This window comes from Pelodiscus sinensis, chromosome 5, assembly GCF_049634645.1.
Source record: "Pelodiscus sinensis isolate JC-2024 chromosome 5, ASM4963464v1, whole genome shotgun sequence".
NCBI lineage: Eukaryota > Metazoa > Chordata > Testudines > Trionychidae > Pelodiscus > Pelodiscus sinensis.
The window spans coordinates 116,148,609-116,176,575 of NC_134715.1; the positions used below are offsets into that span (position 1 = coordinate 116,148,609).

Genomic DNA, 27,967 nt, shown 5'->3' on the forward strand with positions numbered 1-27,967 from the left:
TAGATTTATCTTTAGCTATAAAACTATACAACTGCTCAGTGAGCTGAATTCTTCTCCTCCACTGAAATAAATGGGTTTATAATGATATAGCTGAAACAGAATTTGACACATGATTGTTATTTGCAATATTGATAAGTCCACAGGTATCATGCGAGACTATTGGACAAATGCCCACAAGGTGGAGCTCTTCCTTTACACTAGTGATTTAAAAAAAGTCAGAAGTTCTCATTTGCAGGGAATAATGCCCTGTGTATTTTACATATCAATATAACTAAGTGGGATTATGTTTCTCTTTCAGAGTTCATAAATTACATATTCCTGGTAGTGGACTCTGGTGCCTTCTAAGACTGAGGAAAGTTGGATGGTGCAGAATTTCCTAACAGGAAGAGAAGGAGCAGGTCAAATTAAATCTGACCAAACAAATTGCAACAAACTAAGAAATGTAAAATTTCCTATTCTCCAAAAATATTTTTTTTAAATGAGGTGGGAAAACCTGTCAGTGCTGCCTCCCTGTCAGGGGTGTCAAATGGGAAGGGTGAATGTTCCCACAATCTTTAAGGGGTGATCCCATACTAAATAAGTACAGCTACTTCTGGAACAATCCAGTGCATCGCTCCCAAGGCATGGTCACAAATACCACTGCATTTGATCTAGCCACCCCTTTCTATGGACCGATGGGCAATCAAGCCAAATTTCAGCAAGTGGCATTGCAATCTGGCACACGAAGTAACACTACCACTCAGATGGTGCTGGGATGTGAGCATGGAGAGACCATCCCATGACTGTGCCAGTCAGGAGAATCAGTCTGAGAACTCAGCTCCTTGGGGCTCCAGCTCATGCACTATGGTGGTAAGAGGTAGGACAGACTCTTCAGCCAAAGGAAGATCTAAGGTTCCTAAGGAGACCTGGGAGAGGATCAGGAATTACCTGCACCCCTGAAATATTTGAATTGGCATCACTGTTCCCAATCCCCATTAAGTCAATCAGTTGATGGAGGGTGCCTTGACATGAGAGAGTACCATGTAAAATTCATAAGACTTTTTAATGAAATAACACTAGTTAACAAAAGGCACTGGGCTAACTCATCAACTGCTATAAATCAGCATCTCTCCACTCCGATCAATTGATCCAGCTGAGGGGCTGGCTCAGTATTTCACCTATATTTGAATTCTTTGTCTAATGCTTCCTAGCCAAATTCTGCTATGAGAACAATGCACAATTACACCATTGAGCTGTTCTTTGAGCACAGTACTGTGCTGCCAACATGCTGACACTGCCAAATAGAAAATTCAGCAGATAAAAACCTATCCACACAAAGACCCTGCAACAAAGCACTTGAGGCCAGATCCTAAAATTCACTGCACTGGTGTAAATCTGGAATAATTCCACTGAAGTCAAGGCGTTTTCTCCAGATTTCCAATGGGGTAACTGAGATCAGAATCTAGGCTTGTGTACATATGCTGGAAGTCACACCCAAGGAGAACATCAAAAGAAAGCATGTAAACATAATGACTATGTTGCTGCTGCTTCCATTTGATGGTTATGAAATATCTAAATTATAGGTTTCATCACTACATATGCCTGTAATTTTCAAACTGCTGCTCTCTCCCAGGGCCAGCCTCAGCATAGTGGAGCACTTGGCAAATCATTTTTGGTACCATCCCAAAGTCAGTGAAGCAGAACTTCTAGCTCTTTCCTATTCTCTTTCATTGGAACCCCTCATTATATTCTCTTCCACCATCCCTGGATCATTTCCCACCTGTCTTCCTCTGGCATCCTGAAGATAATCTCTAAGGTGCTCTTCTGAGACTATTTATATTTTGACTCTTTCAGATCCACCTGCAACTTCCACCTGAGGGACATGCTCCTAACAGCACAGCAATCTTCGGGCCAGATTGTGTCTTCCTGCTTGGAATTCTATCCTTCACCCCCTGTACTGATTTTTCACACTTGCTGTCTGCTCACCCTAGGCACACTAGCCCCTCTCCAACACAATACAAGAGCCACAACTTAGCAATTCACCTAGGGCCAGATTTTTAAAAGAATTTAGGTGTCTAAAGAAGCAGGTAGGTTTCTAGTAGGATTTTGGAAAGCACCTAGGTATCCAATCAGGGCCGCATTATGACTTTCATGGGCCCTAGGCACTTTTGCCTCCGTGGGCCCCTTCCTCCATAAAAAAAAATATAAAAAATATTTTTTATATAACTTTAAATACTTCAACATTTTTTTTTTCTGTTTTAGGCGAAATTTAATAGATTTTCGTGGGCCCTAAAAGTTTCATTGTTTTCTGATGTGAGAAAAAAATTAAAACATTTTCTTCGACCCTAAAAGTTCTTTTTTTTTCTTTGGATTTTAAAAGAAATTAAAACATTTTCATGGGCCCCTAAAAGTATCGTGAGCCCTAGGCACTGTGTCTACTGTGCCTAATGGATAAGCCAGCCCTGTATCTACTCCCTATTGAAATCAAAAGTATTTTTGCAAAAATATATTTATCCTTTTTTTCTACTTTATATAATAGTTGGAACTTCAGTGGGACCAGGACTCAATCTTTAAATTACCAATCTTAAATGTGAAGAAGTTATCAAGATATACTCAGCACACAATTCAGCCACACTTCAGTAAGCAATCAGCTAAGACAAAAATAACTTGCATCTCAAGGAGTTTGCCACAGACCTCTATTTCCTTTTTTATTCAGACCATCAAAATGAGGTACATGCAGAACTATTGCTCAATGCTATATAAAATCTGTGGGAAAATTCTGTCAGTGTTCAACTGACTACCCCTTTCATTTTTTTTAGTTACTTCTGCAATGAATGCTGCTATTTCCTCGTCCTCTTTGAAGCAGTCACTAAAGCAACATCTTTTTCCCCAAATGAATTCTTCATAAGGCAATCTATTTTTGAAGCTCAACTCTCTTTCTGTACACTATTGAGGAAAGAGTAGCTGACAACAGAGTGTGCATGTAGTATGAGGGAGAACATATTTTCTTATTCGTTAAAAAATGCCACTGTTTAAAAGAAATTACAAACTAAACAAAAAAAGTCTGAACCAGATCCAGAACTCTTATAATCTGAGAGAGTCCCAGCTCAGGAACAGAAACAGTCTATGTCTACGTCTACACTACAAACAAAAGGTGGATAAAGATACGCAAATTGAAGTTCACAATTTCCGTATCTTTTTCCGCTTTTCTTCCGGAAGAGGCTTTTTCAACATTTGGCCTGTCTACACAGGGCCAAATGTCAGAATAAAACCCTCTTTCAGAACATCCCTTCTTTCTCGTAAAATGAGGTTTACAGGGATGCCAAAAAAATGTCTGCTTTTCCGAAATTCAAAGGTGATTTCTGTAAAAACAGCAAAAACAGAGTAAAAACAGAGCGCAAAGCACTCTTCCTTCCTTCCTTCCTTCCTTCCTTCCTTCCTTCCTTCCTTCCTTCCTTCCTTCCTTCCTTCCTTCCTTCCTTCCTTCCTTCCTTCCTTCCTTCCTTCCTTCCTTCCTTCCTTCCTTCCTTCCTTCCTTCCTTCCTTCCTTCCTTCCTTCCTTCCTTCCTTCCTTCCTTCCTTCCTTCCTTCCTTCCTTCCTTCCTTCCTTCCTTCCTTCCTTCCTTCCTTCCTTCCTTCCTTCCTTCCTTCCTTCCTTCCTTCCTTCCTTCCTTCCTTCCTTCCTTCCTTCCTTCCTTCCTTCCTTCCTTCCTTCCTTCCTTCCTTCCTTCCTTCCTTCCTTCCTTCCTTCCTTCCTTCCTTCCTTCCTTCCTTCCTTCCTTCCTTCCTTCCTTCCTTCCTTCCTTCCTTCCTTCCTTCCTTCCTTCCTTCCTTCCTTCCTTCCTTCCTTCCTTCCTTCCTTCCTTCCTTCCTTCCTTCCTTCCTTCCTTCCTTCCTTCCTTCCTTCCTTCCTTCCTTCCTTCCTTCCTTCCTTCCTTCCTTCCTTCCTTCCTTCCTTCCTTCAGAAATGGCTCCTACAGTGCCACATGCCCATGGGAAAACACAGATAGATTACACTAAAAGGGTTGTGTGACCCGGTTTAATTTGCTCACTATTATTAGAAAGATTATTTTAATTCTAATAACTACCAAATGAAAAACTGTTCCATTACATAAGCTCAGTGGGTAGGGCTAACGATCTCACAGTGGGTAGGGCTAACGATCTCACAAATTCAATGCTCGTGCAGCACAACTACACTTGATGGCCTTAATTTGCCAGAACTAATTGTGTGCCCTCTTTGTATGCCCAAATGCAGCATGCAGGACTCGCTTTCCTCCTATCTGCTAAGAAGGGAAAGCAAGAGAGATGTGAGGCATGTAGTATGGGTGTGTGAAAGCCCAAAGGGAGTACCTGCTGTACCTTAGCAGTTATGTCTCTTCCACACCTGGATAGTCCTACTGGGTATCTAAACATGATGCTTCCTCCAGACCTAGAGCTGGTGACTGATGCATAATGTGTTATCTGGAGAAGGTGTCCAAAATTCACCCAGATCCCTTCCCAAGAAAGATATTGTTCTGCATGCCTGGCAATATGAGATGAAGTTAGGCCTCACCTATAGTGAGTAGGATTTTCTCTATGCACAGGAATAGCACTGACATTTAACCAAAGAATGGGGCTTCAGGCTTTAATTTCACAGCATGGGGTACTGAAAACATACATGGGAACAGAGAGTGCTAGTGTGCTGGACAAATGACAGGTTTCACTTTCCAGCAGTGATCCAGACTCCAGAAAAAAGTTTAAAGCCAATAATAGTATATGAATAGTTCATATTTTAGTATATTAAAATAGAGAAAGATTCTAATCCCCAGTTGCTAAAAATCAGTGTAGCCACACAGACATCTGTGTAATGACACCAGCTAGAGATCTGGCCGCTTGCATGCACACTGCACAAGAAATAATCTAATAAATTCCTTATTTGGTGGAAATCTCATCCTTCCCCTACTTCCACTTCCCCATGTCATTTCAAGCCTTGATTGTGATTTACCTCTTTTGCTTGTCTATAAAGCAGCATGCATACTTGAGGGATAGATAGTAACTATCATCATCTAATAATAACTAACAACAAAATACTAGATATTGCAGAGCAATTGTGCTTTCCTTATGCTTGTTGCTGGTATCACTAATTACTTGCCTTACCTGCATGTTCTTTGGATGAAGAAGCACAATAACCCCACTTCCTGTCACGATCATAGTTATGTGTGGTTGAACACCTGAAAGAATAAAAAGTGCAGTTTAATGAAGATTTGTTAACCACTGTGCACCATACGAGACAAGAACATCCTTCAAACCACTATTAAGAGCTATGTTTTAATTACAGCAGTAATTAAAGGATAAGGATAGTAATACTCATGGATGATCTGCAAAAGGCAATGAAACAGATGTGATTCATAAAGAAGACCTGAAAAAGTTGTTGTTTTTTCCCCTTTAAGTTATTTTACTTTCTGCTTGCTTTTTACTGTGGGAACGTCGGGAATGTCAAGTCTTGTCACCTCTGGCTTTGCTGGAAGAATCACTGGGGGGTCCCTGAGTTGAGTATGGTGACCACTCACCCCTTAGTTGAAGGTCCCATGATGTCAGTGGGGACAATTAGCATCTTTTTTGCCTGGCCTGCCATGTTCCAGGGTGGGCCACATAAGCCACATGGAAGTGGTGATCCTCACAAAGGGCTATGCATGGCTCAAAGAAAGGGCAGGATCTGACCCCTGAAAAGAGGACGTTGCTCACGTCTATAGTAACTGACGCTCTTTGAGATGAGTGTCCCCGTGGGTGCTCCACGTTAGGTCAGTGCGCTGCCGCCGAGCCTCAGAGTGGAGATTTCATAGCAGTGTCCCTGGGGCCGCGCAGGCATGCATCAGCAGTCATGCTCTGTGAGGCTGCAGGCCTCGCGCATGCGCGAGCCCTCTCCCCCACACTCCCCAGTTCCTCCTCTACTCCAAAACCATGGCTTAGGAAGGCCAGAATCCCAAAGTACAGGGAAGGAAGGGAGGGTTGTGGATCACCCATGGGGACACTCGTCTCGAAGAACGTCAGTTACTATTGAGGTGAGTAACCGCCTCTTCGAGAGACAGAGATGTGCCCGTGGGTGCTTCACATTAGGGGTATGTCTACACTAGCCCCCTAATTCAAACTAGGGAGGCTAATATAGGCATTCAAAGTTGCAAATGAAGCCTGGGATTTAAATATCCCGGGCTTTATTTGCATGTTCCCATCCGGTTGCCATTTTGAAATTCCATTATCCCAAAGTAACTGCCCGAAGTAACTAAGTCCTTAGTTCGAATTAACTGTTACACCTCATTCCAGGAGGAGTAACAGTTAATTCAAACTAAGGACTTAGTTCGAATTACCGTTTTCACTGCCGCATATAGCTGCGGGCAGTTTCTTCGGGCTAGTGGAATTTCAAAATGGTGACTGGACGGGAACATGCAAATAAAGTTCAGGATATTTAAATCCCGGGTTTCATTTGCAATTTGAATGCCTACATTAGCATCCCTAGTTCGAAGCAGGGGGCTAGTGTAGATATACCCAAGTTGACTACAAAGCAATACCCCTTTAGGGAGGTAGGGACTTCGGATCTGGCAGAAAAGCAATGGAAAGAACCACCTTAGCTAGTTTCAAGTTGGAAAGAGGACCCAGCGTAAGTGCAGGGTGCTTTGAAAATATGTGGTCGCAGGACCACGTGGCGGCTGCGCAAATGTCTCTTATGGGTACTTTATGGAGGAATGCTTCGAGATAGCTATAGCCCTGGTTGAGTGTGCCCGTATGTTCTCTGGAGGAAGCACATCTGACTGTGCGTAGCAGAGCTTGATGCAATCCAAGATCCAGTGGGAGAGTCTCTGTGATGAGACGGCCTGGCCCCTATTGTGGTTTGCTATTGAAGCAAATAGTCTGGGAGATGCTCAGAATGGTCCCCTTCACTGTAGGTAAAAAGAGAGCGCTTTGCGCAGGTCAAGAGTGTGCATTTTCATCTCAAAAGAGTTGGTGTGTGGTTTGGGGAAGAAGGTGGGAAGATGTATTGTCTGGTTGATGTGGAAGGATGAGAGTACTTTGGGGAGGGATTTGGGATGGGTACGTAAAGTGACCTTGTCTTTAAAAAATCGTGGTATATGGGAGATCCACCATTAGGGCTGCGATTTGGCTGAGGTAATGGCTACCAGGAAAACCGTTTTCATGGCCAAGTGTACAAAAAAGGTCTTTGTCCATAGCCTATGTTTAAGTGAAGGGAGTTGGGGGATGGTATTTTTAAAAGAGAGCTAAGACCTCCCCAACAAGTCCTCCAGTAAACCCAGGAAAATCCTGACATAGCATTCCTGATATTGCTTAGGTTAAAAACAAAAGACAAAAATAAACATCTAAAAATATATATTAATGCTGGCTTTATCCATCATTATTAAGATAGAGCCTAAACCGTTTGCTTTTGAAAGTAACCCTTTGTAAATTGTGGAGATGGGGGAAGTTGTCCACAAAGGGACTTTTCTCTGATTTCTATGGCAAATACGTTTTATTTTCTGTTCCTTAAAGTATTTCCACTTTTTAAGCGTCTAGACAGAAATAATTATAAATGAGGAACTGTATAAGGGTGATTTCCAGATTCACTGACACAATCTCAAATTTTTGCAACAAAGGGTCAAATCCTGCTCCCCTTACTCGAGTATCTCACATGAGGCGTGGAACTATTATTCTTATTTTACGGATAGGGCATGACGTCACAACATATTTTACATCATTTATCCAAGGTCACACAGGAAATTTTCAGCTGACCTGAGAACTGAATCCATTCCAGGCAGGTAACAAGCCATGGGAAGAGGACAGGGAGAGTGTGGAGGCCCCAGGCTGGGGGCAGGAACAACTCATGTTGGGTTACATGTGCATTATGATCTCCCCCACTGGTGACCCCTTTATTCCTCCCCACTAGTCGCCTCCAGGACTGACATTACTCCCTGGACTGGCTCCTCTTTCTCTATCATATTGAACACAAAGTACTTGTCTTCACATTCAAGGTCTTGTTCCCACCCTATATATCATCTCTTATTCATTCAGATGCCAGCCTTCATTGTCCCCAATGTCACATTTTCAAACAATGCCTTTGTGTTTTCTCCCAAGTTGCTTTCCTGCTGTGTGCTGAGCTTGTGTTTGTGAGTGAGGCTTTTTCCCCCCCTGTGTTTGTGAGTGAGGCTTTAGAGAGGGAGTTCTCCAGGTAGAGGAGAAGCAGATACAGAACTCTTGAGGAAAGAGTGTGTTGTGTTTGGGGCTTTCTTGCTGTGTGCTGAGCCTGTGTTTGTGAGTGAGGCTTCTTTTTCCCCCTGTGTGCTGTGAGTGAGACTTTTTTTTTCTTTCTAACTTCCCCTTTCCCCTCCCCTTCCCCTTCATGGAGTGTGTGCTGTGAGTGGCAGGTGGAAACTGTTGGCTTCTAATTAAAATTTGAATTCTAGAAGCCTCTGCTGATTGGCTGAGCCTTGGTAGGAGAAGGGACTTTCAGGCAGCCCAGGACTTTATAAAGCAATGAGCAAGCGACCAAGGAGCTTGCTAACAGGGAGTTTAGAGAGGGAGTTTGGAAGGGGAGAAGGAAGGAGGTGAGATTCTCTTGCCTTTCTTTTTAAATCCTTTCTCCAGGACAGCAGAGATGGATGGTGATAGGTCTGCTGTTGCTACTTGCACAGCGTGTGCCATGTTTGTCTTCCTCACAGAAGAAAGAACGGATTTCATCTGCACTAAGTGAAAGCTGGTCGCCATTTTGGAAGAAAAAATTAGAGGACTGGAGGCCCAAGTGTTGACCCTACACTCAGTCAGAGAGGATGAAGACTTCCTTGATAGAAGGCAGCGTTTAATCCTGCAAACACGGCAGGCAGAAGAACTGGAGAGGGCAGTATGGGACCAGGAGGAGAACTGGCAGCATGTAACTTCTAGAAGAGGAAAAAGGCCAGCACGGGAATCCCCCAATGCTATAGAGGTAAGTAATCGCTTTCAGGCTCTCTCCACAGGCTCTGCAGTGGTGAATGCTTTGGAATGGACCTCACAAGGAAGAAACCTCAAGGGAACACCATATACTGGAAGCTGGGATGCGTTGTCCCAGGGATGGGTGTTCCACGACCACCACCCCCAAAAGAAGACAACGGGTGGTTACGGACTCCCTTCTAAGAGGGACTGAGCCATCCATCTGCCATCCGGACCTGGAATCTCGAGAGGTGTGCTGCTTACCGGGAGCTCAAATTCAGGATGTGACTGAGAGGCTTACCAGACTGATCAAACCTTCGGATCACTACCCCTCCCTGCTTCTCCATGTGGGAACTAACAATATGGCCAAGAATGACCTTGAGTGGGTTACTGCAGATTATGGAGCCCTGGGAAGAAGGATCCAAGAATTCAGAGCGCAAGCGGTGTTCTCGTCCATCCTCCCTGTTGAAGGGAAAGGACTGGGCAGGGATTGTCGAATTGAGGAAGTAAATGCATGGTTGCGCAGGTGGTGTTGCAGAGAAGGCTTTGGTTTTTTCGACCATGGGACTCTGTCCTGGGCACAAGGATTAGGTAGAGATGGGATACACCTAACTAAGGGTATGTCTACACTACCCTCCTAGTTCTAACTAGGAGGGTAATGTAGGCATACCGCACTTGCAAATGAAGCCCGGGATTTGAATTTCCCGGGCTTCATTTGCATAAGCGGGGAGCCGCCATTTTTAAAACCCCGCTGGTTCCATGAGGTGTACCGGTAGTTCGGAATAGGAAGCCTAGTCTGAACTACCTAGTTCGAGCCCCGTGTAGCCGCGCTGCACGGGGTTCGAACCAGCGGAGTTTTAAAAATGGCGGCTCCCCGCTTATGCAAATGAAGCCCGGGAAATTCAAATCCCGGGCTTCATTTGCAAGTGCGGTATGCCTACATTACCCTCCTAGTTAGAACTAGGAGGGTAGTGTAGACATACCCTAAGAGAGGAAGGAGCATCTTCGCGGGCAGGCTTGCAAACCTAGTAAGGAGGGCTTTAAACTAGGTTCATTGAGGGATGGTGACCAAAACCCTGAGAGGAGTGGGAAAGTTGGATACCAGGAAGAAATGCAAAGAGGAACGAGCAAGAAAGGAGCACCCCTGATTCGAATGGAGAAGATAGGGCGATCAACTGGTTATCTGAGGTGTTTGTACACTAATGTGAGAAGCTGGGCAACAAACAGCAAGAACTGGAGGCCCTGGTCCAGTCCAAGAAATATGATTTAATTGGGATAACAGAGATTTGGTGGGAGGACTTGCATGACTAGAGCGCTGTCATGGAAGGGTATAGACTGTTGAGGAAGAATAGGCAGGGGAGAAAAGGAGGAAGAGTTGCACTATATGTAACAGAGCACTATGATTACTCTGAACTCCAGTATATAGAGGGAGAAAAACCTGTTGAGAGTCTTTGGGTTAAGTTTAGAGGTGCAAACAACAGCAGCGATGTTGTGGTTGGTGTCTACTACTGGCCATCGAATCAGGCGGATGAGATAGATGAGGCTTTCTTCAAACAACTGAGAGAAACTTCCAGATTGCAGGCCCTGGTTCTCGTGGGGGACTTTAATCACCCTGACATCTGTTGGGAAACCAATACGGCAGTACATAGACAATCCAGGAAGTTTTTGGAGAATGTTGGGGATAACTTCTTGACACAGGTGCTGAAGAATCTGACTAGGAGCCGTGTACAGCTAGCTCTTCTGCTCACAAACAGGGAGGAACTAATAGGGGAAGTAGAGGTGGGTGACAACCTGGGAAGCAGTGATCACGAGATGGTAGATTTCAGGATCCTGACCAAAGGAAGAAAAGATTGTAGCAAAATACTCACCTTGGACTTCAGAAAAGTAGATTTTGACTCCCTCAGAGACCTGATGGGCAGAATCCCATGGGATGCTTACATGAAGGGGAAAAGGAATCCAGGACAGCTGGCAATTTTTTAAAGAAGCCTTGTTGAAGACACAGAAAGAAACCATCCCAATGCATAGCAAGAGAGGCAAACATGATAGGAGACCAGATTGGCTTACAGGGGAAATCCTTGGTGAACTTAAGCACAAAAAGGAAGTTTACAAAAAGTGGAAACTTGGACAAATGACCAGGGAGGGGTTTAAATATATAGCTCGAGAATGCAGGGAGGCAAAAGCACAATTGGAATTGCGATTGGCAAAGGATGTGACGGATAACAAGAAAGGTTTCTACAGGCATGTTAACAAGAAGAAAGTGAACAGAGAGTGTATGGGGCCCCTACTGGATGAAGGAGGTAACCTAGTGACAGATGATGTGGGGAAAGCTGAAGTACTCAATGCTTTCTTTGCCTCTGTATTCACGGACAAGGTCAGCTCCCAGACTAATGTGCTAAGTGACATGAGATGGGATGAAGATGGACAACCCTTGGTGGGTAAAGAACAGGCTAGGAACTATTTAGAAAAGCTAAATGTACACAAATCCATGGGTCCAGACTAAATCATAGAATCATAGAATCATAGAATAGTAGTACTGGAAGGGACCTCAAGAGGTCATCGAGTCCAGCCCCCCGCCCTCAAGGCAGGAACGAGCTCCGTCTACACCATCCCTGACAGATGTCTATCTAACCTGTTCTTAAATATCTCCAGAGAGGGAGATTCCACCACCTCCCTTGGCAATTTATTCCAATATTTGACCACCCTGACAGTTAGGAATAAATGCATCCGAGGTTATTGAGGGAGTTGGCAAATGTCTTTGAGGAGCCTTTGGTCATTATCTTTGAAAAGTTGTGGAGATCGGGAGAGATCCCAGATGATTGGAAAAAGGCAAATGTAGTGCCCATCTTCAAAAAAGGGAAGAAAGATGATCCAGGGAATTATAGGCCAGTCAGTCTTACCTCAGTCCCTGGAAAAATCATGGAAGAGATCCTTAAAGAATCTATTTTGAGGCACTTGGAAGAGAGGAAAGTGATTAGGAATAGTCAGCAAAGATTCACAAAGGGCAAGTCGTGCCTGACAAATCTGATTAGCTTCTAAGATGAGGTAACTCGCTCTGTGGACATGGGAAAGTCAGTGATATGCCTTGACTTTAGCAAGGCTTTTGATACAATATTCTTGCCAGCAAGTTAAGGGAATATGGATTGGATAAATGGACGGTAAGATGGATAGAAAGCTGGCTAGAAGGCCGGGCCTAGCGGGTAGTGATCAACGGCTCAATGTCAGGATGGCGGTCGGTTTCTAGCAGAGTGCCCCAACGTTCAGTTCTAGGACCAGTTTTGTTCAATATCTTTATTAATGACCTGAATGAGGGAATGGATTGCACCCTCAGCAAGTCTGCAGATGACACTAAGCTAGGGGGAGAGGTAGATACGCTTGACGGCAGAGATAGGGTCTAGAGTGACTTAGACAAATTGGAGGATTGGGCCACAAGAAATCTGATGAGGTTCAACAAGGACAAGTGCAGAGTCCTGCTCTTGGGATGGAAAAATCCCAAGCATTGTTACAGACTGGGGACCAATCAGCTAAGTAGTAGTTCTGCAGAAAGGGACCTGGGGGTTACAGTGGATGAGAAGCTGGATAGGAGTCAACAGTGTGCCCCTGTAGCCAAGAAGGCTAATGGCATACTAGGTTGCATTAAGAGGAACATTGCCAACAGATTCAGAGATGTCATTATTCCCCTTTATTCAGCTCTGGTGAGGCCACATCTGGAGTATTGTGTCCAGTTCTGGGCCCTCCACTACAAAAAGGATGCGGATGCATTGGAGAGGGTCCAGTGGAGGGCAACCAAAATGATTAGAGGGCTGGAGCACATGACCTATGAGGAGAGGCTGAGCGAGTTGGGTCTGTTTAGTCTGCAGAAGCCAAGAGTGAGTGGGGATTTGATAGGGTTTTGCCTTTAACTTCCTTAAAGGAACTTCAAAGGTCATAGACAGCTCCTTTTTGTGCAAAAGCCTCTTGCACAAAAACGGCCCCTAATTATGCAAATGAAGTGCAGCAATATGCTAACTCACGCTTAATTTGCATTGGCTTTTGTGCAAGAGGGATGCAATGTAGACATAACCTCAGTGTGCAGGTTACACTATGATGCCTACCAAAAACTTAGCCCTACTTAAGACAACTGATATGATGAAGCCACGTCCTATTATACTGTCCAATATTGTCTCAATTTTTCCCGGTGCTCACCCATCCTTCTGTGTCTGTACCTGCCTTTGTCACTTATTCTATAATGGGATCTTGGTCCATGACTAGACTCCTAGATGCTACCATAACACAAGTAATAAAATAAAAGTAATTAGGATATGGGTTGTGCTCACACATGTAAAATCCTACAGCAGAACTAAAAATCAGATGAAGTGTCTGATCAAAATCTTATCGAAGTAAATAGAAATACTTCTCTATTGACTTCAATGAGGTTTGCATCAGGCCCTAAAAAGTTGCTATTAAAGAGAGAGGGTAGAAGGGCGAGGTAATATTTATTGCCAACTAAGCCATGGGTGGTCATGCCTAATAGCAAAGACAAAAGTTCAACCTACAGGTTAGAGCTGGATCAAGAGTGGGTGGAGCCCAGGAAATGCGCCGAGGGTCAGTACCACAGGGGCAGAAAGCTAAATGCCAGAGCTGGGGAAAAGGGGAGGTAGACCAGAGTTGTAAGCCAGAGATCAGAGTGGGAGACACAGAAGCTGAATGCCAGAACTGGAGAGCCATCTGGAGGCAAAAGCCACAGGCAGAGCCAGAGAGTCAAAACCGGAAGTCTGAAGCCAGAGGGAAGCAGGAGAGCCCTCAGAGCCACGTGGAGCATGCAGCACGGCACTGGCAGCGATTCTTCTCCCTCCTCCCCCCATTGGTGGGCCTGCCTAGGATGCCACAGGAGGGGAGGATCCATGCCTTAGTCCAGCTGGGACCCAAGGTTAAAGACTTATTGCTTTGTCGTGTAGTAACAGCCCCACTGGACTCATGCTATGGCAGGGTGCCAAAAACATTCCATAACCCCACTGGCTAACTATTTTCTTCTCTAGACAGTCAGGTTAAGTGGATGGTCAAGTTTTCCTACATTGCTCCATGAATAGCCACATTTTGGAGTGTGCTAGGAAGTCTGAGATACGGGTGCTTTAAATCAGCAGAACAACATGCTGCTGTCTAACTGGATTTGGTTTGCCAAGAGCTATATAAAAGGTCATATTGTGCCCAAGCATTGAACAGGGGCCAGCCACACAGTCCCTAATAATGCCCCTTCTGGTGTAAGCCACCTCAAAGAGAGCAGGGTAGAGGTGAAATCTTAGCAGTGTCATCTGAGGTCTATTATCGTAGATCACTCCTATGCAGCGCAGCACAGCACAGCACAGCCTCATGCTTACATAATCAAACAAAGAGAATGCAGAAGGCAGATCTCTCTTTGTTATCCAGTGCTATTTTTCTGGCATCAAGATCTCTGAAGATATGCCAGACTGCTTTTTAGCTTATGAAAGAGGAGCATATATTTGCTAGAAAGGCTAGAAACAAAGTTGAAACAGATATGACTTCTCAAAAATCAGGCAGCTACGGCTACCTCCTCTCTTATCCCCCCAATTTGTAAACTGTATGTGAAAACAGGAAGAATAAATAAAAGCCTCCCAGGTCAACATTCAACTGTGCTCCAAACCTGGATCCTACGCATTTGCTCTTTTTCAATGTTTATGGCACAGTTAAAGATATACATGAAAGATTTCAGGTATAATTTAAAATCCTCTTGAACATGAAATAAACTAAAATGGGCCTAAAGATCAATTTCTAGTGTTGGCTCATTTAGATGCAGGTTTCGACAAAGAAAATTGCTCTCATTATTTATACTACTTCTAAAATATTGTTTCATGGGTGCCTTTCCCATCAGCTATTTACCTGTGGATACTCAGGATAATGAGAAGTGATCTCCTAGTTTAAAATACCTAGTTTAAATGAGAGACAATATGGGACAGGTGATTTCTTTTACTGGACTAACTTCTATTGATGAGACAAGGTTTTGAGCACAGAGAGCAATTCTCTAGGTTTGGAAAAAGTTCTGTACAAGATGGAACAGATAGTATAGTGTAAGTAGTTAGCATATATTCTAAGGGACAATTCAAGGTGAAGTAGCCCATTAACACCTATGTAGTCATATGACAAAAAGAAAGATCAGTGGTTCACAGATTGTTATAATAAGAGAGATAGAGATCCAGTGTCTTTCTTAAGACCATGATTTTTGGTGTCTAGCAAAGTTATGAATTTAAGCTCCCAGGCTCATCTTTTGAAAGTGTTGTGCAGGTTTCCTTTTAGGACAGTAACTGAACGATCAGACAGAGAGTGATAGGTTTGTAAAAAGTGTTCATTCCAGGGTATTAATGTCTTTTATCATTTTCCTGTGTGTGTTCATTCGAGAGCATAGCAATTGTCTGATTTCGCTCACATGGTTATTATCGGGGAAGTTAGTGCACTGATTGAAATACAGCACGTGACGGTAAGCATGTGTAGGACCCAAGGAGCTTGACTGGTGTGCCGTGACTGGTACTGCTCATTGTAGCAGGGAATCTATTTCTGCAGGTTTTGGCTTCTGTTGTTCTGACAAAATCTGGTGCCACTCTGAGATTGTATATCCTAGTCAGCAGGGAGCTTGCTTCTGAAGATGAGGTTAGGGAGTTGCTTCAGGAATGATTTCTTGCAAGATGGGGTCCCTACTAAGTATGGGTTGTAGTTATTTGATGACACACAATATAAGTTCCAGCGTGAGGTGGTAGATGACAACTAGAGACCAGAAGGAGCTTTATTTCTGGATTGAAGCTGGTTCGCTCAGGTTATTTGGGTGACCTGTTCCATTATGCGATCTACTTCTCTAGTGGAGTGTTCGTGTTTGATGAAGGCAATTTTAAGTATTAAGGTGTGTATATCAGCCTTTTTCTTCTGTGAGGGCCTGGTTGTAGATAACCAATTTCTTAGTGTATTCGTGGTAGTTACTAGGTTTATGTAGGTAGGTGTGGTGATCTATGGGGTTCTAGTATCTAGTCATGCCTATTATTGAAGCTGATTACGGTGTCCAGGAAGTTGAGGCTGGTGCAGGAACGTTTCAGAGAGAGTTTAATGCACAGGGTGTGGGTGTTAAAATTGTGGTAGAAATCTGTGAGGGAGTGTAAGTTACATGTCCAGAAGATGAAAATGTCATCAGTGTATCTGCGGTGTATATAATTGATTTCATGGTGCATTTTTGCAGCACTTTTCTCTCTAGAACACTCCAATACCAACCTCAACTTCCTAAAAGCCACAATCAGCTTCAAAAACGGAACCCTTGATATCTTGACTCTCTCACCAACAGAAATTAGTCCAATTAAAGATATTACCCCACCCACCTTCTCTAATACCCTGAGGCCAACATAGGTATAATAATACTAGCTTAAATGTCTCTTCACAAGAGTGACTGTCTTATGTTGCCAATGCTACACTGACACTTTACACCACAGCAAAAATGCAGTCAAAGAAACACTATGTTAATCATGAAAAAAGGGGCACTAATTCAGAATAAAATCTAAGGGCCAGAATCTTCTACTGCACATCTGTTTATATACATATTTTGTAAAATTATCATATTTACCTGCACCCTTAAATCTGCCACTTACAAATCATCCATGGAGGGAAAGATTGCATATCCTTGTATGTCCCAGTCCACTATGTTTTGTTTTCTTACACCTATTTCTTGTGTCTGGCAGTAAGGCTATGCCTACATTACAGACCTTACAGTGCACCAATGCAGCTGTGCCACTGTAAGGTCTCCTCTATAGCTGCTCTATGCAAGTTAGAGTGAGCTCTACCCCCAGCATAATGAAATCATGTCCAAGCAGTTGTAGTGATGTCAGCCAGAGAAACTGTCTACACCTGTGCTTTTGTCAGTGAAACTTAGGTCAACTGGGGCGAGAGGTCTTTTTTGCATCCTGACTGACAACAGTTTTGCTGACAAAAGTGCTAGTGTAGACAAAGCCTCTGTGTTTATACAGTGCCTAAAACAATGGAGTCCCTATCTGACTGGGGCTCTCCAGATACACTCAGGGAAGGACAGAATTTCACTGTGACTCTCTGAAAAAGATTTGGAGTGGTTTTTTTTAAATAAGTGAATCTGAAATAATAATAAAAATAACAATTCATATTCTGAAGAAGAGTTGTAGTTCACCTATAACTGCACCATCCATAAGGAGTTTGGTACCAGTCTCAGTAGAGTTTAAGTACAGGTAGGAAAAAGGGCTTTCATCTAAAACCTTTATTGGCTTTACTATAGTAAGCTCTTGAGTTCTTATCCATGCAAAACTTGACTGCTGTATGTGTGTGTGTGTGTGTGTGTGTGTGTGTGTGTGTGTGTGTGTGTGTGTGTGTGAATTGATTACATATGTTTCTATTCCATCTCCTGTTCAGCCCCAAAAGCTAATAGTAGAGAGGCCATAGTCTCCACTTATAGTGCACAAGGAATTGCCAGTGATCTGAATGGGACTTCCCATGCATGCATCAAGCAAAGATCATGTATGACCCATGATGAATAATTTTTCTGCATTCCTTTTATGCAGTGATGCATAATTCTTCTGCACTATGTTTGTGCAATCTTGGTGCCTTATGGCACAGACTTTACCCCATCTCTTTCTATATTTAGTGCCTGATCCAATGCTCACTGGCATCAGTGAAAGTCTTTCTATTGACTTTAGTGTGTGGTGAATTGGATCCATAAAGATTCATGTGAAAACAAGACTAATGATCAAACACCTACCCATTTTAATTTTAATACAGCACTGAATCTTTCTTTGCAAAGCTGACTTACCATTTCTTTAGAGAAAATAGATTTGATATACACGAGTGGTACATCCTTCCACCATACCGAAATGGAAATGTACATAGCTGATCATCCTCTGTAAACACTGAAATACAAAAGTAAAACCTCCATGTAGTCACACACTGACATGCACCCCTTTGCTTACACAAAGTAATGCTAATTTAAAGGAACAGACACTTCAAGTATCTCAACAGTATGGTGGATCCTGTTTCTTGTGAACTCTAGTGCAGTAAGTGTATGTCTAGACCAGGGGTCTCCAAACTTTTCAGCCCGAGGGCCGCATTAACTATCAAACAGCAGTTCGGGGGCCGCTTTCACGACGGGGAATTTCAGTTGCCTATTGCGCCCTCTGTCGCAGCGCGGCCGGTACTCTGACCATGCACTCCCTCCAGTGCTGAAGGGGAGGGAAAGGGGGGCCCGGGCCCACCCTCACTCACGGGCCCCAGCCCAGGGCCCTAAGGACACGGAACCAGCTGGCTCCGGTCCGGCTGACGGGGCTCCTGCCGTAACTCGTCAGCCCGCCAACTCTAACGAGTTCTGCCCTGGGCTGCTTCCTTTCCCTCCTCGTGTGACCCTCTACCTCCCCCCACCGTGGGGCAGTCACCTTTGATTCGTCCGTCAGGCTGACGGTCGTATATCCAGACGCCCACCCCTCCCGCCGGGGCTGGTCCTGCCGTCTGGGTGGCCGTCGGGTCTGGACTCCTGAGAAGGGGGGGGGCTTTTCCCCCTGCTCTCCCCTTCCTCTGCACGCTGTCCTCCCCTCCTGCTTGCCACCGCTCACTCCTTCCCCCCCCCCCCCGGGCGGAAGGGGTCACCTTTTTAAAGTTCCCGCCGGGGTTCACGTTCCCCCGCACGTCGCCGGGCGGGCATTACCACCACCTCCCATCCTGCCCCCTGATTGGCCGGCTGCCCTGTCAGTCTGGGCGGGGGAACGCCGCCCGTGCTAACCCCCGCCCCCTGCGCCGTTTGCCGCCGCGCGGCCACTTGTCAGCGGAGCGGCCCGCTTCTCCTGCCCCGGCGCGGCGTGGGTACATGCCGCACACCCCTGACAGGGCCCCCTCCTCCCGCGGCAAGAAGGGCCCGTTCGGCGGCGCCCCAGGGACGGGCGGGGGTCACGGGCGGGGGTCGCCTCGTCACACCGGCATGCGGAAGAAGGCGGGGCCAGACAAAAAGGTCTCCACGGGCCGGATGAGAGGGCCTCGCGGGCCGCATCCGGCCCGCGGGCCGTAGTTTGGAGACCCCTGGTCTAGACTACAGGGTTTTGTCGACAGAAGTTTTGACGACAGATACTGTTGACAAAGCTTCTGTCGACAAAGAGCGTCTAGACTACATCCAGTTCTGTCGACAAAGCAAGCTGCTTTGTCGACATAACAGTGTGGACGCAAAGGACAGTTTAGATGCAATAATGCCTTCTATTGACAGAACTCTGTCGATAAAAGGCATTATTCCTCATAGAATGAGGTTTACACACGTCGACAAAACTGCTGAGTTTTGTCGACGTTATGTCGACATAACTCAAAGGCAGTGTGGACGCAGGTATAGTTTTGTCAACAAAAGTCCACTTTTGTCGACAAAACCGTGTAGTCTAGACACACCCTAAGAGGAAAAGGAAATAATCTTAGAATGCACTGGACTTGCAGACATAATAACTAAAGCAACATCATTAAAGCACTCAGTGTTGGAATAAAAATTTCAGATAATTTCAGTTCAGTGTCATCAACATATGGCAAATCCTGGTACAGCCAGACATAATCATTATTAATAATAACACATTCATATTATTAGTGCAGTATCTGAAATAGTAGTTACTGTGCCTCTATATCAGATTATAACATCCATTTGCTTTTCAAGCTGACACTTTATTGTAATCAAGTAGACAAAAAAGGCAAAAGGGTAGAAGGGTTATAAAAGGTGGAGGAAGATACTTAACATGGGGGCACCAAACATCAGACCATCACCACTTTTGAAATAAACAAGCTCTTTACAAGTGAATAAAAATGAACGGAGATGGATGTCTAGGAGCAAGGGTTCTATGCCTTCCTCCCCAATGGTACAGCTGAACCAGAAGGGATGGTGGGAGCCCTATAAAGTAGGTAAGCCTAGGTCTGGCCCTCCCACTTTTTACCAGCCACAGAGGCCTAGCAACAGGTGGAAGAGGCGGAGAGGTTCTTAGGGGGAAGAGGTGACACAGAAGTGGGGTGGGGGTGGGGAGAGAAAGGGGTGGCATGGGCCATTTGCAGCAATAGAGTCCAGTCTGTCTGGACTGGGAGAATTGGCAGCCCAATCTCAACAAGTCTAAACTGGAGGGGGGGCAGTTCAGCAGCCCCACCCCAAAAATAGCACCAGTGCTGCTGGCTGGGCATGTGCACAGCCACTTCAGTCTGGATACCCACATGCAGCTCACACCTAAGCCCCAGCATCATCCTCAGGGTGTGTCTACATTTGCACTTGACCTACAAAACATATAGTTCATGGGTGCTTACTCTCTCCCCCCCCCCTCCCCGAATGACAGAGCTTTGCAGCGGTAAGCGAAAGTGCGAATGCTGCTTTGTCAGCAGGAGCATTCTCCTGGGTGGAAGCATTTTGTGGGCAAAAGTGCTGACAAACAGCATTCACCCAAGCTGACCTTTAGCAACAAGGCTTTGCCAACACAGCCTTGTCGCTAATAGCTGTGTAGTGTAGACATGCCCTCAGACTAGCTGTTCTGCCTATGGCATGTGATTTGGTAGATGCTCACAGAAGATCCCTATCCATAATACCACCAGAGAAAGAGGAGGTATTGACTCTCAAGAACCCCTTTAGATCTCGTAGCCAGTGGTTAGAGCACTCACTCATGATGTGGGAGATCCAGATTCAATTCCCCATTCTCCCTGATGTGGAAAAGGGATTTGAATTCTGTTTTCCCCCACCCAGGAGGGTGCCCCAGCCACTGTGCTTTGGGATATTCTGTGTCTTATGTTCTTAGGTGTCTCCTAATATCCTGTTAGAGATACTCCCACTATGAATAAATAATTCGATATGCACTGGGGCCCATCTTTCTGTTCCTCCAGCACTGTCTTTAAAAGTTCACATTGAAACAAGCACAGGCTTGTTATAGGGTTGCATAGCATAGATACCGTAAACAGTTTGTTATTAGTGGTGTGTATTTGGTACCTTGGTGGTGAAAGATTCCATGTACTGAACCTCTTCCTTGCACAGACCCATGGTTCTACAAATAAAAATAATGCAGACTACATGAAATGTTTTGTAAGGAGAAAACATACATTTAAACAAGTCCCAAAACGTGTTATGTCACACTTCAGCAACAAGCCCATTATGCATGTGTGGTTTTGACTAGGGCATGTTCTTGTGAAAAGGGAAAAAAAAACATTGGCTGATGAAAGATTGTGGCTTACCCAGGAAAAGCCAAACATGGCACAAGAATGCAGAAGACCAGCTTTGTTATATTTCTCTATTATCTAGGGCAATAAGTTCCTATTTCTTTTGGCAGGAAGCACATGTCTTTCAGAACTAGTTCACAGCTATGAATACTACCCCAGCCTTTTGATCTTTCACATCATATAGCAGTGTTTCCTATGGGATAAGTTATAAGCAATCTCTATTTGTGCTCACTGATCAGTAAATGAACACTGATAAAACTATATATGTTAATTCTACTCAATCATAAGAAATAAGAAATAATAGTAGGACATATAAAATGTCACTGCCATCAAAGGCACTGAGGACAGCTAACAACAATAAAGTTGTGAATAGATAGAGATAGAGATATATTAAATATCAGAAAAACAAGGAAACTGGCAGACAGAAGGAGTAAAAATAGATGGAGGGAAGGTTATAAATAAAGAGCTTACCATAATGCTTCTAAAAAACAGCTTGAGATGTTTATTAGTTACAGGGAAAAGCTTAAAAGAATGCAAGAAAGAAACAAGTTCCACACTCTGGAGCCTCCAACAGCTCCATCAACTCCCAACCTAAGGATTGATCCAACACTCAGGGTACGTCTAAACTACATGGCTCCATCGACGGAGCCATGTAGATTTGTTTGTTTGGCAAAGGGAAATGAAGCCGCGATTTAAATAATCGCGGCTTCATTTAAATTTACATGGCTGCCGCGCTGAGCTGACAAACAGCTAATCAGCTGTTTGTCGGCTCAGCGCGCTAGTCTGGACGCTCCCCTGCCGACATGAAAGCCCTTTATTGATCTCCCCGGTAAACCTCATCCTACGAGGCGTAACGGGGAGGTTGATAAAGGGCTTTCAGGTCAGCGCGGGAGCATCCAGACTAGCATGCTGAGCTGACAAACAGCTGATCAGCTGTTTGTCGGCTGAGCGCGGCAGCCATTTAAATTTAAATGAAGCCGCAATTATTTAAATCGCAGCTTCATTTCCCTTTGCCGATCAGCCTAATCTACATGGCTCCATTGACGGAGCCATGTAGTTTAGACACACCCTCAGTGGCCCAATCAAGATTCGGGCCCTTTGTGCTAAGCATTGTAGTGACACATAGAAAGGGACATTCTCTGGCCCAGAATGCTTACAGCCAAGACAAGGTGCAACAAAAAATGAAATATGCTATTGAAGGGGGTGGGGGAGGACACCAAGAACAGAGGTAAGAACAGGTGGCTACCTAAGCTAGTTACCTGGGGTTAGATAGCTCTGAGTTAATTATTTAAAAATACAAACGCCAATATTAATGGTATCATTAATCCCTACTGGCCCTTGACTAGCCACTAATAGTTACAGCCCTGATCCAGATCACTTATGTATGTACTGTTTAATTTTAAGCATATAAATACTGAAAGTTCTGCACGTGCTGTGCTAAGTGCTTTGCTAGATCAGGACTTGAGCCAGGATAAACCTTAGTAGCCTGAGCACCAATGTTGCATAAATTGCTGGTTTCGTCCCCTTGGAGGCTAGTCTGATTTACCCCAAGAAGAGAGTCACACTTTCAGGCTGGGTCCAACTCAAGTTTATTGGTTGCAACCAAGGTACGGCTAAGGAACTCAATGTTCAAAGCAGAGCCGACCCTGAGCGTTGGCTAAGCATCCTTTTTATACTTTCTTTAACTTTCTTATCTAACTTGGCACGTCTTGATTTGTTACCTTAGCTTCGTGTTGCCGCGTTATTGGTTAGCATATTTCAACTCTATTCCATTCAGTAACAACCACCAGTATAGCTTACTTAAGCAATAGCAATTAGCAAATTTCCCTAACTCAAGTAATACGTGTAATCCAGTCCTTGAGAAATGGGTCTAAACGGCTAGTTCACATAGTCTTTACTATATTTTACTACAATTCCCTCCTCAAGATGCTTTCTTCGAATTATACTTAATCTGTTTCAGCCATTTCTATACACATCATTGCAATACGTATTACAATTACGACATACAAGACAAACTTGGACAGAACACAAACTTATTATGTCATGACACAGAACCATGGTTTTGTTGTTGTTGTTGTTGTTTTTCTTCAACTGGCACCAGCGCTTTCTGATGATCTGAAAGACAAGAAAACATTTCTCCCCCATCGGGGTGGCCTATTATAACTTAAAATACTGCCTAAGATCTGTTAGGGGAACCGGTTACAGCTAGTTCCTTACCACTTTCATGTACGAGTGAGCTGCAACTTTCTGAGAACAAGAGCGCTTCATCGGTACTCGTGACCTTCCACTCCCTTGAATTACCTTAGAGTTGCTAGCCCTCTCCAACAGTGGCATGGCTCAGTTTCCCTCTTGTATTGCAGACCGGGCTTTTTTTTATCTTATGATCTGTCTTGATCCTGCTAAATGACTTTTCTTAATTACACAGATTTGTCTAGCATTAATTTGGTAAGGAGAGTGGGCTTTCCAATTAGCCCCCACACCTCCTAATTCTTTTCAGTATAAGATTTTCATAACATCCAGGCTGCAGCAGTTGATTTATGCTGCTGACTCTGGGGTGGATCACTTACTCATGCTCTGTAAGGAGATTTATGTGTCTCCTTGTTAGGGCAGATTTAGCTTTTAGTGATTACATCTTTACATCCAATGTCTACCGGTTGACATTAGGGTGGCTTTTAAGTTACCTTCCCCCACGCCCTCGAACTAATTATAACGGCGTGTGAGGGAAAGGTTTTAACTTTTTTTTTTTTCTTCTTCTTCTTTCTGGACGGCCCCTACTCATGTGTTGTGAAACATCCTTGGGTTGCCTGCGATTCCAGCCGGAGAGGCTGTCGTTATCTATTTGCTAAGAAGGGCTTGAGAATTTCCTGAAGTTGCTTGGATTCGATCCTTGCTCAAAGCTCGCACTCTCTTTTTAATCGCATAGCCTAAGAAGGTGACCTTTGGCTGGGGCTTTTTCTTGTGAGACTTTATATCTCCTTTTTTCCTAGGGCATCCAACAGGGACTCCATTGCCCTTTTCTAGTTTTCTAAGTCTTTCTGCAATGTGATCACAAAGACATGGGGGAGCTGATACAAAACCCTGGGGCAACACAGTCCACAACAACTGAGTTTTGTCATGGGTATGTGGGTCCTCCCACTCAAAGGCAAATAGTTTCTAACTGTCTTTATGCAAAAGGATAGAGAAGAAAGCATCTTTTAAATCTAACACTGAGAACACCTTTGCATCTGCCAGAACTTGTGTTACAATGGTGTGTGGATTTGGGACCATAGGGTGATCCACAAGAACCTTCTTATTTACAGCCTTCAGGTCCTGCACTAATCTATACGAGGTGCCATCTGCTTTGCGTACTCCTAAAACCGGGGTGTTAAAGGGGGAAGAACCCTGTTTCACCGGCAGCTGCACTACAATCCGACCACCACGGAAGAAAATTTCAGCCTGCAGCTTAGTTAGCATATCTCGCCCTAGTTAGGCAACTGGGCATGCAGATGAAACTACAAAGGCATGCTCCAGCATATTATCTCTAATCTTCGTGAGGAGGGGCTTACATACAGGTAGCTTGCTTCGCCTTCTTCCTTCCCCTCCTCATGTTGCTCCACCATGGGAGTTTTTCTACGCCTGCCTTGAGTCAGATCAACTTCACTACTAGAATCATTTAAAACCTTGGGGCACGCTCTCTTGCCTCCCGTGGCCTTAGTTTTTGCTATCATAACTCTACAAGCTCCTATACTACACTTCAGCAGCCACGCAGGTCGCCTCTGCATGTGATTCAACCAACAATTAATATTTGGGAACTAATTTCAGTGCCTACCTCGAGTAACAATACTATGCACAGAGGCAACTAGATTTACATTAAAAGACTCTTTATCTAGCCAGCCTATCCCAAAGATTGGCCACTCTAGCTGACAGAACTTGATTAAATAATCCTTTGTCATTTTAATCCCAAAATCACCCTTAAATTTACTGAAATTGCGCAACATGCATCCCAATGGGGTTACGGAGTTTTCTACCCGGGAGCGACCTGGACTCATGTCTATATATTTATTACACACACACACACACACACACACAGTCAACACGCTTTTACCACGGCTCCGTATGTCGATAGAATGACACCACACCAGCTTTTAGCGTCCGAACTCAGAGAGGGTCCAGCGCTTGGCTGCCTCACTAGAGACACCGGTGTGCCCTTGTGGAACCATGACACTTAAGACAGGTCTATCAGACAGCAACAAATATAGACAAACAGGGGGCTTGGAGACTCACTGGGTCACGAGGTTCGGCTGACCCCCCTTGCAATCAAGAAATCCTGGTCCTCGGGTTTCCCCTTGCAGGATTCTTGGGGCGGCTGGAGTCAGCTTAAGTCTCAGACCTGGTCAGCGACAGTCATTCTTACACACAAACTTTTAGTTTAACAATTTAGGTTTCTAACAAATCATTAATATCAAGAACAGAAGTACTCCTACTAAAAACAAAAGCAATCCCCTGGGGTTTTTCTAACTCCTCATAATTTCCCTACGCAACCCACTGGTTCGTGGTGTTCCTTCTGGGGCTTACAGAGGTTTTTACCATTTGGATGCGACCCAATTCCACAATATTGTGTTCTTTCCAATGTTCAGAACTATGTGCTGAACGCAACGCCCCCGGGGGACAAACAAATACTCAGACCTCTGTGCTGAGTGCAAACTTACAGATCAATATCTACAAGAACACAGGAATAGGTATACTCACTCCGTCTATACCCCGGCGCCTTCCTCTTTTCTTCGGACCTGACAGCCTCGTGTGACTCATTCAATAGAGACTCCTTTAACTTTCCGGATGTCCCGACTCACGCTTTCGGTGCCGTGACGGACTCAAACAGTCCGGTGCGCACTTCACGGTCACCTACGGCGAATCTTGTCGTCCGACTCCGGAGTAGTCCAAGGGGTGTCCCATCTGGGTCGCCAATTTGTTGCATAAATTGCTGGTTTCGTCCCCTTGGAGGCTAGTCTGATTTACCCCAAGAAGAGAGTCACACTTTCAGGCTGGGTCCAACTCAAGTTTATTGGTTGCAACCAAGGTACGGCTAAGGAACTCAATGTTCAAAGCAGAGCCGACCCTGAGCGTTGGCTAAGCATCCTTTTTATACTTTCTTTAACTTTCTTATCTAACTTGGCACGTCTTGATTTGTTACCTTAGCTTCGTGTTGCCGCGTTATTGGTTAGCATATTTCAACTCTATTCCATTCAGTAACAACCACCAGTATAGCTTACTTAAGCAATAGCAATTAGCAAATTTCCCTAACTCAAGTAATACGTGTAATCCAGTCCTTGAGAAATGGGTCTAAACGGCTAGTTCCCCTTTTTACTACAGCTTCTAAAACATGCGCAATTAGCTAAATGATATGTGCTGTTTCAAGCTTAAGTAATGGAAGGGGGAAGAAGCACACATAGTCTTTACTATATTTTACTACACCAAGTCTAAAATTCTTAGATTCCTGTAAATCCCATGAGGGTAGAGATCCATGAAGTTTGATGCACAGGGTGGGTCTTATAGAATCTGAAACCTTATAACTTGTGCTCCTGTCTGCTTGGCAAGAGCATTACAGATTTCTAGCACTTATTGTAAATGTGCTGCTCCCTTAATAACTGTGCATTGTATTACATGCTGCTTGCTGTTTTCTACCCTACTAGTAGGTGAAAGGACTTCTAGCTGCATAACCATAGTTGTATTATTAGCATGACATGATACCTGATTTTCCACATAGTTATCAGAATATAGCAAATGGCATCAGAAAACGCACTTGGTTTGTCCACAAATTCTGGACACTCTCCAGTACCTTGAATTCAAAACTCAGGGAATATCTTTTAAATTCTGATCATAATGGTATCCATGAAGAAAGATTTTGTCAGCTAAATTGCCCTGTGTAATTCAGCCTGCCATCTGGCCCTGTCCATTCAACCCAAGGACAGTATCTGGTGCCTGCCATTTTATGTTCAGCTTTTGGTACACTAATTAGCCATTCCAAATCACAAGAAAAATCACACTTACCATCCTTGAACAATCACTGCTGACAGTCAAAGCCAGGATGACAACAGTGAAAGGACTGCAGGCTTTCATCTTCTTTGTCTTTTCCAAAAAGACCTGCGTACAGCAGTAGGGCAAGGCTGTTCTGCTGCCCAGGAGTCTGAAGCTGCAGGATAAATCAGCAACAGGCTTTCGCAAGACGTTTGGATATACTCAAATCTCCCACTGGTTCACTTGACTTTAGAGTATATTAACTTGTTAGGTAATCAGAGTTCTTATCTGTGTCAATGATTAACTTCTTTATGGGCTGACGTGAATGAGGTTTTTGGAGCTATTTTAAAAAAACCACAGGGATTGAAGAGGACCCTGTATGGAGGTAAGTTCCCTCTACTTGCCTGGAACTAAGTGGGCTTGAAACGCACTCAGCACAATCTAGCCCAATATTATTTGCACTCGGAGAGCTATTTGGAATTGAAGCACATCTATGTTTTCCTTTGATATGTCATTATAAACATGATACAGTAATTATGAAGAACTCCAAACAAGCCGCTCAGAAAACTGTTATGATGCAAAACATGAAACAGATCAGTGCCAATATCAGGCAAACAGAAGAATTACTCATTAACAGATGGTTACCTGCCCAGCAGTTATTTATAATAATGCAGGAACAGTGAGCTAGGGAAAAATAAAAGAAGAAAGAAAATGCACATTACTCTGATGAAACAGAAATTAGGTGCAGTAAATAAACCCATTCTATAGTAAGGTATTGTCTACACTCAAAAATGTTATCACCATAGCGAAGTCAGTTAAGAGTTTAATTTTACTAATATACCTATGTCAGTAAATGCTCTAGGCCAGT

The 27,967-nt window shown here is 44.1% G+C and overlaps 1 protein-coding gene across 1 annotated transcript in view; it reads right to left on the reverse strand.

The window, feature by feature from the left end:
* HGFAC (HGF activator) overlaps nucleotides 1-27,327 on the reverse strand; it is a 62,020-nt gene extending 34,693 nt beyond the window's left edge. Inside the window, exons 1-4 of the mRNA XM_075930824.1 lie at nucleotides 27,133-27,327; nucleotides 20,879-20,933; nucleotides 17,714-17,810; nucleotides 5,116-5,189 (exon numbers count right to left, since the gene is read on the reverse strand). Coding sequence (XP_075786939.1) covers nucleotides 5,116-5,189; nucleotides 17,714-17,810; nucleotides 20,879-20,933; nucleotides 27,133-27,201 — 295 coding nt within the window. The 5' untranslated portion in view covers nucleotides 27,202-27,327. The remainder of the gene's footprint in view (nucleotides 1-5,115; nucleotides 5,190-17,713; nucleotides 17,811-20,878; nucleotides 20,934-27,132) is intronic.
* Nucleotides 27,328-27,967: the final 640 nt, after the last annotated feature.